At 40.8% G+C, this 12,694-nt stretch overlaps 1 protein-coding gene across 1 annotated transcript; it reads right to left on the bottom strand.

Moving 5' to 3' along the window:
• Positions 1-958: 958 nt before the first annotated feature.
• On the bottom strand, positions 959-11,648 carry LOC117416652 (thrombopoietin receptor-like). The gene is made up of 12 exons (XM_034027953.3): positions 11,493-11,648; positions 9,309-9,429; positions 8,949-9,127; positions 7,081-7,214; positions 6,543-6,702; positions 5,180-5,288; positions 4,879-5,033; positions 4,587-4,729; positions 4,081-4,240; positions 3,834-3,915; positions 3,635-3,722; positions 959-3,116 (listed from the first exon to the last, which is right to left on the bottom strand). Exons 1-12 carry the CDS (start codon positions 11,596-11,598, stop codon positions 2,565-2,567), a joined length of 1,989 nt encoding a protein of 662 aa, XP_033883844.2. The 5' UTR covers positions 11,599-11,648; the 3' UTR covers positions 959-2,564.
• Positions 11,649-12,694: the final 1,046 nt, after the last annotated feature.

Consider the following 12,694-nt stretch of genomic DNA (forward strand, 5'->3'; position numbering starts at 1 on the left):
AACACCCCATTGCTTCTGTAGTTCAGCAGCGTGCACATGTATTAGAACACCCCATTGCTTCTGTAGTTCAGCAGCGTGCACATGTATTAGAACACCCCATTGCTTCTGTAGTTCAGCAGTGTGCACATGTATTAGAACACCCCATTGCTTCTGTAGTTCAGCAGTGTGCACATGTATTAGAACACCCCATTGCTTCTGTAGTTCAGCAGCGTGCACATGTATTAGAACACCCCATTGCTTCTGTAGTTCAGCAGCGTGCACATGTATTAGAACACCCCATTGCTTCTGTAGTACAGCAGTGTGCACATGTATTAGAACACCCCATTGCTTCTGTAGTTCAGCAGTGTGCACATGTATTAGAACACCCCATTGCTTCTGTAGTTCAGCAGGGTGCACATGTATTAGAACACCCCATTGCTTCTGTAGTTCAGCAGTGTGCACATGTATTAGAACACCCCATTGCTTCTGTAGTTCAGCAGTGTGCACATGTATTAGAACACCCCATTGCTTCTGTTGTTGATTTGTTGTGCGTATGAAATCAAACCACTGGAACTAAAAAATCTTTGGTCACACATTTTTATTTACAATTTGTAAAATTTAAAACACTTTTTCCCCGCTGCCAAAACGTTGGGGGGGGGGGATGCATGTGTGTGTGTGTATATATGTATATATATATATATATATATATATATATATATATATATATATATATATAAATTTATGATTATGAAATAGATACATTGCTAGAAAGCTTGTCATGGTACAATTGTGCACATAGTGACTGAAGGGGATATGGATGTGGAAGGATGTACACAGAACTGTGATGCATTTTCACTCAATGTTTTATAGGAATTTTGTTTCAGCAACAACCACATTAGACCTGCTTGCAGAGGCTGGACTGCGAAGTAGCAAAAAGTGCTGCCATAATTACAGAAAGAAAAACAAATCCCTTTATTATTATTATTATTATTTATTTTTTAGCAGACGCCCTTATCCAGGGCGACTTACAATCGTAAGCAAATACATTTCAAGTGTTACAATACAAGTAATACAATAAGAGAAAGAAATACAATAACTTTTGTTCAAGCAAAGTACAAGTGTGACAAACCACAATTCAATAATACAGCAGATAATAGTGATAGTTACATCAGGATATGATTAAATAGTGATAGTTACATCAGGATGTAATTAAATAGTGATAGTTACATCAGGATGTGATTAAATACAAAGTACTACAGGTTAAACACTTGGCAGATTACAGTATTCTGAAGTACAGGATTAAAAATGAAAATAAACTGCATTTCCCAAGTTTCAGTTTATCAAACTTAATAATATACATTTCATGTGGACTGTTCTAAATTGATCTAAACTTACACACGTGAAGAAACCATTTTCTAAAAGTTTTCTGTTATCCTCTCATTGTTTGTTGTCTCTAATTGCTGTGTACAGTTAAGCATTCCCTGAACACTGACATGTGAATTTTCAACCTTTAAACTGTACCCCTTCTGTTGGGAGGTTTCAGCTAAAGTACCCTCTCTAGTTTTGCTCACTGAATGCACTTCCTGTCGACTCTTGTGTTTTCTTCCTTTGTTTTTGTTACGCCAGTAAGAAATGCATCCATTTCAAACACCGACAACATAATCAAACAGACGCTATTGCTGTTACTAAAATGCAGCCGCGGTAATAAATAAAACAAAAACCCTCGAAGCATGAGTATTGTGATTAGCCTACTATTTATGTTTACCAGAGAATTTATACTTCTAAGAAAAAAAAAAAGCATTAACAACGTGCTTCACTGATACAAGTTGAAAACAGCAAAAATCATGAGCCTCACAGAGCGCTCTCCACAGGCACAATCACCAGACGCCTGCTTCACCTCTATATCAAATCCACTCAATCGAAATCACGCATGCGTACAGGTGGAAAATGTGGACGTGATAGATTTTGTGTATTTGTTTTCATCTGCTAAACACAAATTACATAATTATACACAGTGTTCTAGATAATATATAAAACTGTTTAAAAAAAAAATCATTATTTTCTTTTACTTTCGTTTTTATTTGTGCATTTGTGAGTCGACCTGCGTACCCCCTATGACCCTTGGAAGTACCCCCAGGGGTACGCATACTCCCGGTTGACCTAGAGCGCCACTTAGACCCAGCAGTATTCAGCTGTACTGTCTGCCCCTAAACCAGTCCTCTGTACAAAGTCCTGTGTATATAGTTTGAGAAGTGATGAAGACTCCAGGACTGTTGCGTGTGGGTGGAGGCTCAGGGCACAATTTGTTCTTGAGCCAGACGTGTGTCCACACCTTGTGGTATATACTGTACTGTACTTTATCAAATCAGGGATTGAATGACCTATGAGCTTGCATGATAGATAAGAACTGACCCTGACCCCTAGACACTAGAAGGGCTGAATTTAGAAATGCTAAAAGAAACAGAAATTCATTGACGAACACTTCGACTAGAAGAGTATTTTTCGAAGCGTTTATCGTTGAGTTTTTAAGCTTCTTTGAAGGTTTCTAAGGCAGTGCTAGACCACACCTAGAACAGCTCAGCGATTCACTTGCTCTGCATTAGCTGGGTTAAACTGTCCCCGTTTGCGTACAGGTTGGCTTCTCCGCTGAGCTGCCATTCCACCAGGATTTTGGATTCAGAGTCGGCAAGCAGCAGATAAGAATGGTTTGAGATATCCGCGGAGTGAGGTGGGTGCTGATGTAATGACCGGGCCGCCAAGTGGCCGTACCTGGACAAGAGCTGTGGCAGGACGTGACCGCCGTGGACCGAGGAATCTGGAAAACAGCGTGACTGGCAGTGTAGGCTTACGGGACGGGAGCTATCCATCTCGCCTTCCTCCTCGTGCACATACTCGTTCCCTTCGGAACCTTTGACGTTGTGCTCTGGATCCAGGACTACATAACCCTGACTGGCAGTCTCTAAGGGGGGCGTCTCCTCAGAAAGGGACAGGCGGTCCTGTCCGAGAGGTGGGGACGGGCTGTCCAGGTCGTCCCCGTGGCTCTCCATGGAGTTGCTGGTTTCCTTCTCAGACACTATCTCCACCACGGTTGGAAGGACATCCTCCTTGCAAAGTTTGTCATTAAACGGCTGCAATGGCTGGAAAACAAGACGACGTTTTTTTTAATGGAAAGGGTTGACAATGAGCAGCAATAGTTATGTATTCAAGCTCCCCTGGCGGGACAAATGTAACCAAGCTTGCTGGTAGCGAATGCTCCTACCTGGCAATGCTTGTTGATCTCTGTCACTTGGGGTTGGGGTTGGGGTTGGGGTTGGGGTAGGGGTAGGGTTATGTAACTGAGCTTGCTGGTAGCGAATGCTCCTACCTGGCAATGCTTGTTGATCTCTGTCACTTGGGGTTGGGGTTGGGGTTGGGGTTGGGGTAGGGGTAGGGTTATGTAACTGAGCTTGCTGGTAGCGAATGCTCCTACCTGGCAATGCTTGTTGATCTCTGTCACTTGGGGTTGGGGTTGGGGTAGGGGTAGGGTTATGTAACTGAGCTTGCTGGTAGCGAATGCTCCTACCTGGCAATGCTTGTTGATCTCTGTCACTTGGGGTTGGGGTTGGGGTAGGGGTAGGGTTATGTAACTGAGCTTGCTGGTAGCGAATGCTCCTACCTGGCAATGCTTGTTGATCTCTGTCAGGAAGTTTTCCAGAACTCTGTCCAGGTCGGGCACGGGCGGCCACAGGTGCTGTTTTATCTTCCTGATGAATGAATAAGTGACACTGTTTAGTGCAAGTCTGGTTTAGTTGAGCATTGTAACGTAGTTGAAGGGTCGGCCAGTTTCTGGCATTTGGTTAGGTAGAGGATCATACCTGAAAAACTTGGAGAACGTGGCCATTATCACAACCGCTATCAGGACCAACACTAATGGGACCAAGCCAATGAGCAGAAGTCCTAAAACGAGAAAATAATTAGGATTTGCTTTTATTTAATTGGATCCACATTTTTTCTTTGTTATTTTTTGCTTCATTGGTTAGTGAAGGTTTAGCGATGGGGAATAACACATACAAACATCAAAACCAGGATTTTGGTGGCTGCAGAGTTGTTGAGAAGCCCTACCGAGCTGCGATGGAACTGCCACGGTGAAAGTGTGGGACCAGTTGCTCCAGGACCCCTTGTACGTGTCTCCATTGGGCTTGGTTTTGATCTGGATGTGGTACTGACTCCCCACCTGCACGTCCAGCAGGGTCCTGGGCTCTGGGCTCTCGAGGATAATGTGCTGCAATCATAAGAGTGGTCAACAGATCAGAATACTGAGATCTAATATCTTTGGAATCCATTGCCTTCGAACATAAAAACTTTTGAAATCACTCATAAGTATTTATTTTAAATCTGACCAGGGTTACGAATCCTGTAAATACTGACAATGACCAGGATCATGTAATTTTTTTTTTTTTTCCTTGATTGTGTTAAGTGTTTTTGTCCTGTTTGAGTGATTTGAATCGGTTTTATATTCTCTGGGAATACTTTTTTAAGACAAGTGGTTTCTTCTAGAAATGAGTGCTGATTTAAATGTGGCTACATGCAGGTTTCCACAATCGACCCTTCCCCCTCAAGGTATTCACCTTCCATCCACTGTGGTTATCCAGTGAATACCGGATCTGGTAAACCATGTGGTCTGCAAGCTCTGCCACGGCCGGTTCCCACTGAAGCCTCAGCTTGCCGTCATTCACTTCACCTGCCAAGTGCTTCGGCGGGGCTGTGAGAACTGAAAACAGCACAAAGAGTTTATAAAGAAAACCTCTTTAATGAATTACTGCACCGTGTCCTGAACTGTACCATCTCTGAAGTGCACGGGTATAAGAAAGGAGATGGCAGAGTACACTGCGGGTTTCCTCTCTCCACCCTGCCACTCACCCATGTGATTCATGTTGATTGGCTCCTTGTAGAAGGTGTGGTTCTGATGCCTTGAGCTGGTATTGACGGTAACGATGATGTCACTGGAGTTCCAGCCCTGGAATGTGCAGGTGTTGGTGACGTCACTGTGGTCACACACTTCCCAGTCACCGTTTCTGATGGGAATTAGGAAAAAAAGGACCCAGTATAAATCAACTGACAACAGGGATTGCCTTCATCCCTGAGATCCCACTGTACAGGGTATATAGCAGGACCAGCAGAGATTTCATAATGTCAGGTTATCTCCAGTGAGCACTAGTACCTGGACTGGTAATAGAGAGTGTATTGAGTATCCTTCTCCATCTCTTCTGAATTCCAGTTGCAGATAACATACTGGAGATCAGGGGTGAAGCAGTTCAGATGAATTTCATCTATAAAAAGAAGATTACCATTGAGTTACTGAACGTGTCCTGTATTTAGCAAATAGGATATTTAACTAGATCGGGATCCACTTGTTCCTTTGTTTGTATGCAAAATAGATTAATTAACATTTTTAATCGCTAGTTTATTGGATTTTAAGAATGACTAACCATTTATCATATTGGATAATTAATAATAATAATAATAATAATAATAATAATAATAATAATAATAATAATAATAATAATACTGTTATTATTTATTTCTTAGCAGATGCCCTTATCCAGGGCGACTTACAATCGTAAGCAAATACATTTCAAGTATCACAGTACAAGTAATAATACAATTAAGATCAAGATAAAAACAATGACTTTGGTTCAAGCGAGTACAAGTGTGACAAAATACAATTCAATAATACAGCAGATAACAGTGTCAGTGATAGTTACATCAGGATATGATTAAATACAAAAAATACTACAGATTAAACACTTGGCAGATTACAGTACTCTGAAGTACAGGATTAAATGCAGTAAAATAGGGGGCAGATAAGAGCAAGTAAAGCGCATTTAAGGAAGGGTGATAAGTGTCCCAGGGGAAAAACAGAGGAGTTCTAGAGGTGCTTTCTGAAGAGGTGAGTCTTGAGGAATAATAATAATAATAATAATAATAATAATAATAATAATACAGCCTGCGCCGCTTTATCACAAGGCGAAACACCTGTGATGTTGACAGCCTGAAAAACCACAGGAGACTCCAGCAGCTCCTTCAAGAGTTCAACATGGTTTACGTAATTTACGCAAGTCGCAGTGTAATCACGTATTGACTGCACTGTGCTACGCAAACCTGTCTTGCTCGGAAAAGTGATCTCCATTCATCATTTGAAAATACTGTATCCCAATTAAATGACATAAATAGCATTGGGAAGAAATCCCGATTATCAGTATCCCGATTAGGCGGCTCCGACTGTACAGCATAAAATATTCAGGCACGCTGAAAACAGAATGACTTCCTGTACTGAATTCCAGATTTGTTTTGTTTTTTTAAATATATTTTTTCAAGTGTGTCCTGGTATGTGCCGTTTCATGAGGATTGGGCATCGTATTTTAAATGCAAATACCAGATCTGGAGAGTCCTTGTAGAAAAAAAAAAGAAAAAGCAGGCCCTATACAATTGCATTAGAAGCCAGGTAGGATTATTTCATGATCTTGTGCCTCTTTAGCCTGGTGTGCCTTGTTGCTTGTTGCAGGATTGCTAACAGAACCCACCTGCAGGTCTGGGCACCACAGCGCTGGCAGTCTGGGACCAGGCACTCCAAAACCCGTCCCGCGAGCTGCCGTCCGGCTTGGCACGAACTGCAATGTTATATTTCTCACCTGGACTCAGCCCATACAGAGTGTGAACCAGTGACAGTGGCTCGCTTACCTTCTAAAGAAAAAGAAAGTGCGTCAAGAAATGTTAAACGAATTGGACACCTACTGTAAGAATGACTTTTACCTAACTACCTCTCACTCATACATGTTGCTGATGTTACATAAACATCGATAAAGAGCTTCTCTTCAAAACAGTTGTCTAATGATGCAAAGTTTCCTTTTAGTGCTGCTGTATGATTTTGTTGTGCGCGACTTGAAACGCTAGCAAACTCTCGACTCATTTCAGCATTGAAGACGTTGAGAAGGACTTGTAATCAAAGCGCTTGCTGGATCTGTTTAGTTTATCTTAGCATTTCTAAACGTATGATTCTCTGTTTAAGGTTACGGATGGAAGCTGCAGGTAAGGAATACGATCTCTGTCTCAGGCTCTTACCGCTTGTGCTTTGTCAGAGGAGTATTGTATTTCATACTGAAGATTGCCTGTTCTGGGAGCTGTCCACCTCACTGTAAGCTGCTGTGGTTTACCATTCAGAGAAACTGAGACATCGGTTGGTGGGTCTAGCAGAACTGCAAAAAAACAAGCTGGGATTATCAGATTGCCTGCCTGCAAGAGCCAGATAAAGATAAAGGTTGATACATAAGTATTGGGATTGTGATGATGCTGACAGACACTATGGGGTACCATGTCTTATTCAGCAGTTTATTATGCATGCAGCATGCTTCACTGCGCAACTCGGTCCTTCGACTGTGGAACACCACAGTAAACATCCAAGATGAAATGGGAGGGATCAAATGTAAACTTTATCACAGAGGTGATCTTCCACATGATAGGCTGAACTGTAACAACAGCAGTCTAGCTCCCCAAAGCGGTACCCTTACCAAAGCGAAAGACAAAGAAAAACCTTCTCATTAGGCTTTCAAAATGTGCAAAATCACTTTTCTGCTAGTATAAAGTGCTGTAGGCTGTAGGAAGGCTTTTTTATTCACATTACAAGCGCTCCAGATAAGGTTTTGAGTCTGGGAGTAACTTACCCTCTAATTTGAACACTGAGAGTAAAATGTATTTTCAGGGGGTAAAATGCAACATTAGCTTAAAGTCATGAGTAACCTCGATAAATACTGTACAATCTTTAATGGTAATGGGGTAGGCATTAAAAAAGAACATGCGTGTGATCTACAAGGTTCTTCATTAAGGTTCACAATCTGCAAATGAATTGTTACTTAGATTTTAACATTCAATTCTTAAACTTGGTGAGCATGTTAAAACTTCAATATCAAGCCATACAGATAAATAAGGAAATTCATTACTAAGTTATAAAACAGTTTGTTTACTATTATAGGCACCTTTTTTTAGCGGTTGCCTCAGATGATGGTTCCAGTTGGATTTGTAGCTGGACGGGGGTTGTTTATACTTCAACCTGTGTAGCTTCAAATTGTTCTTATGCACTCATCTTGGTTTGCAGTGCATGGAACAGCACACTGTCTCTGCGTACGCACTCACCTTGGTTTGCAGTGCATGGAACAGCACACTGTCTCTGAGTACGCACTCACCTTGGTTTGCAGTGCATGGAACAGCGTGCTGTCTCTGCATACGCACTCACCTTGGTTTGCAGTGCATGGAACAGCACACTGTCTCTGCGTACGCACTCACCTTGGTTTGCAGTGCATGGAACAGCACGCTGTCTCTGCGTACGCACTCACCTTGGTTTGCAGTGCATGGAACAGCGTGCTGTCTCTGCATACGCACTCACCTTGGTTTGCAGTGCATGGAACAGCACGCTGTCTCTGCGTACGCACTCACCTTGGTTTGCAGTGCATGGAACAGCACACTGTCTCTGCGTACGCACTCACCTTGGTTTGCAGTGCATGGAACAGCACACTGTCTCTGAGTACGCACTCACCTTGGTTTGCAGTGCATGGAACAGCATGCTGTCTCTGCGTACGCACTCACCTTGGTTTGCAGTGCATGGAACAGCGTGCTGTCTCTGCATACACACTCACCTTGGTTTGCAGTGCATGGAACAGCACACTGTCTCTGCGTACGCACTCACCTTGGTTTGCAGTGCATGGAACAGCGTGCTGTCTCTGCATACGCACTCACCTTGGTTTGCAGTGCATGGAACAGCGTGCTGTCTCTGCATACGCACTCACCTTGGTTTGCAGTGCATGGAACAGCGTGCTGTCTCTGCGTACGCACTCACCTTGGTTTGCAGTGCATGGAACAGCGTGCTGTCTCTGAGTACGCACTCACCTTGGTTTGCAGTGCATGGAACAGCGTGCTGTCTCTGCATACACACTCACCTTGGTTTTCCACATTCACCACGCGCTCGTAGACAGACCTGTTTGTCCCGGACTCTGTCACTTTGATGAGTGCTTCTACAAACAGGTAAACATCTTCAGGAGGGAACAAGCAAATGTGAAGCCCCGTGTCTGGGTCCACTCTCTGATGGGTAAGTGTGCATTTCTTTTCCTCTTCCTCTCTGGGAGAAAAAAATAAGGTTTTTCCCTTATTTCAGAAACGTTTGATTGTGTATACGCACTTGCTTAAGAGATATAACACAAAGCTGCATTGTAATACACTGGTTGCATGTTATACATAGTGACACCTTATATTCAGACAGTTACGGTACTTTTTTCACACCTTTCAGCTCCAGTACTCACCCCTCATATTCATAATAGAAATCGTATGAAGTGTTATTCCTGCCTTCCCAAAAACAAGTCAGGTCTTTGTCCGTTCTGGTGAAGCATTTGGGATCTTTATCAGCAGCAAGCAGAGAGATCTCTTTGATTAAAAAAATAATAATAATTAATAAATTAATTAATAAATCACATGAATCACAAGTTGGCGCTAGCGTTTCAGCAACCCAACCGAAAATGTGTATATTTGGTGCAATTACCATTCCTATAAATTTATATATAAATTTGCATCTTGAGCCATTACAAAAAAGGCATAATACCACAGTAGTGATGTCAAAAAGTGATAATTCCTCTAGAGGAAAATATACTTGAACTTTGACCCATTTTGTCTCATTTTCAATCACTCGACAACACCCACAGTACAGAAATGTTCATTAATGATCAACACAATGAGAATACGTTGAAAAAAAAAAAAGATGTGAAGCTGGTACATTCTTATCTCAGAGAAATGGATAACGACTCAGAACGTCTGTACAGCACTGAAACGCTACATTTAAAAAAAAAACAACAACTGTACTGCTGAACCTCGTCTTCTTTAATACTAGCATGACATGGGTATCCTTGGATTATAAAAAATAATAGATGGGCCTCTTCAGTGAGTTACAGGAAAACAATTCCATCTCGGGTTTCTGTGACAGTTTATAAACTCGACCTTCGCTCTCGTAGTTTATGACGTCACAGAAACCCTAGATGGAATTATTTTCCTGTAACTCACTGGAGCAATCTAGGTAAAGTACCTTGCTCAAGGGTACAGCAGCAGTGTCCCCCAACTGGGGATTGAACCCACAACTCTCCGGTCAAGAGTCCTGAGCCCTAACCACTACTCCACACTGCTGCCCTTCTTGAAAATGTTGGGTCCATTTCTAAATGAATTACAAAAATAGAGATGTGGTATATATATATATATTACTGTCGCTTATTGCAGCGACTTTAAAAACATGTTGTAGCATATGTTATCATACTGTACCTATGATGTAATAACTGAAGGGCTGGGTATAGGTTGTGGGTTTAGATTATATACATAAAGTTATATATTTGAGAATATGTTTGTATTATAAGATTGCATGTGTTATTTAAAAATGTAATACAAATATTTATATAAAAAAAAAGATTACAGAATGTGTCCATTTCAGGATTTTTGAGATCTGACAAAGCAGCAAACATTGGAAGAACCTACTGTAGCATGACAGGTCTCCCCAAAAAGATTATTAGGGAGATCACGAGCAGCCACTTAAAAGCCACATAACCAGACCAAGTTAAATTCGTAAAGCTTGATAAAAACACAGAAATATAACCAGAGGGGGAACTTGCCAGAATCTAATCACAGTAACTGTATTTATCAAAATACAAAATAACAGCAAAATCAGCACAAGCGAAACAATGCTTTATTTTGAACAAAAAAAAATTGAAAATGTAATTTGTAAAAAAAACTGGGCTAGTTTCTTGTGTTTTGCGCAACAACACATAAAGGAATGAGATTTGTAGTGGAAACGTTGGTCATTGAATCAATTAAGTTTCTTTTAGTGTTTCTAAATTTAGCATTATTGAGTATTTAATAGTTTCGGTTGAACAACAACACAGTTTATTTATTTATTTATTTATTTATTTATTTATTTATTTAAAATAAAAGTTCCTAGTAAAAGCACAGTGAAGTGTAATACAGCACAGTGAAATCATGCTAAAGCACAGGTAAGCACTGTAAAGAGTAGTGAGGTATGGTAAAGCATAATATTAAATATGAAAAAAACATGGTAAACTAACCCTTATAAAAGTTAATGGTAAAAGCACAGCAAAGTGTAATAAAGTGCAGTATAACAATGTGGAAAACTGCAAAAATACCGTGCAAAAGTACCGTGGTAAACTTTTATATGGGTTAATGTAGCCCGTATGAGCTGCTGTGTTGTACCTGTGCACACCTGCCAGTCCTGCACAGCCAATGTGGTTTTCTTCTGCTAAAATGCCACATATCACACAATACTTCTGTCATAGAAGAATGTCCTTTCCCTGTTTTGAAATAAATATATCCCATAGCAGGCAACAGCATAGCCCAATCTAAAATGATACACACAGTACCCAAACCCCCCACCTCTCCCATTTCCAAAAATATTCCACCCTTTTCTAACAATGCAAATTGAGGATTCATCTTACCTTCCCTCAGCACTCGGAGGGATCCACAGTGTGATGTCAATAGCAATGCACAGCTGATCCAAGCAGGGAATAGGATCCCCAGTCTCCATGCAAAACGAGGAGCCATTCTTCAACAGGTGCGACTCACCCCATCCAAGCTGCTCTGTGCTGCTCTGTTGTGAGACCCTCTGAAAGTGAGTACTATCTCACAAGGCTCAGCCTGGCTGATCAGGAAGTGTGTGGCTGGAGGATTGAGCCAGCTCCCCAGTGAGGGCCCCACAGCTAACCCCTTACCAGCTCACCACACAGACAGCGAGCAGGGTGACAGGGCACAGCAAAACAGAAAAACAAAGAAATGAAAGTGCACCTGATTTACTGCTAGGTAAACAGACAGGGTGATACGAATGCTTATCTCTCAAGTTGCAGGAGCTTTTTTGGTTCCGTCTTTATTTTGTTGCAGACAACATAACTACAGTTTAAAATGTTCTTCAATTCTGATTATTATTATTATTATTATTATTATTATTATTATTATTATTATTATTATTATTATTATCAATTATTTTTTTTAACAGTTTTTAATTTAAAATGATGTTGGTCAAGATGTTACAGAATCTGTTGCACAAGTAGAGTCTATTCCAGGGATGGCAATAAGACTCCTATTGTATAGAAGCGTCTCCCATTCCAGGTTTTAATATGTGCTTGATTAGCCGCAGTGTACAGGTAACAAGCTCAGGTCTGTTTTATTAAACTCATAGTAAAACCAGAAACGGATCCAACTTCTATGCAATGGGAGTCTCATTTCCATCTCTGTATTAAGTGATATAAACGTTGCCGAATCTAAAATTGCTAACTAAGACCCCAGGTGTGGCACTATTTTATTGACAGAAATGCAGAAATGAAACTCACATGTGTGGTTTGATTTCATACAATTATTATTATTATTATTATTATTATTATTATTATTATTATTATTATTATTATTATTATTGAACTTGATGTAAAAAGAGGAAACAAAAGTTATATACAAAAACGACATGCTGTGCATGAAATACTATTGCTTTTTGGAGTAAATTAGACTAGAGTAGACTGGGCACTTTTTTTCTATAGTGAAGAATTGTGTTTATATGATTGCTTAAAGTTTGCAGTGTAGAATCATGCTGCCCGCTTCAGTAGATTTAGTAGGTTACCACGGTAACCATACCATAGGATGTAGGGATATC

This window comes from Acipenser ruthenus, chromosome 12, assembly GCF_902713425.1.
Source record: "Acipenser ruthenus chromosome 12, fAciRut3.2 maternal haplotype, whole genome shotgun sequence".
In the NCBI taxonomy this organism is placed as follows: Eukaryota; Metazoa; Chordata; class Actinopteri; order Acipenseriformes; family Acipenseridae; genus Acipenser; species Acipenser ruthenus.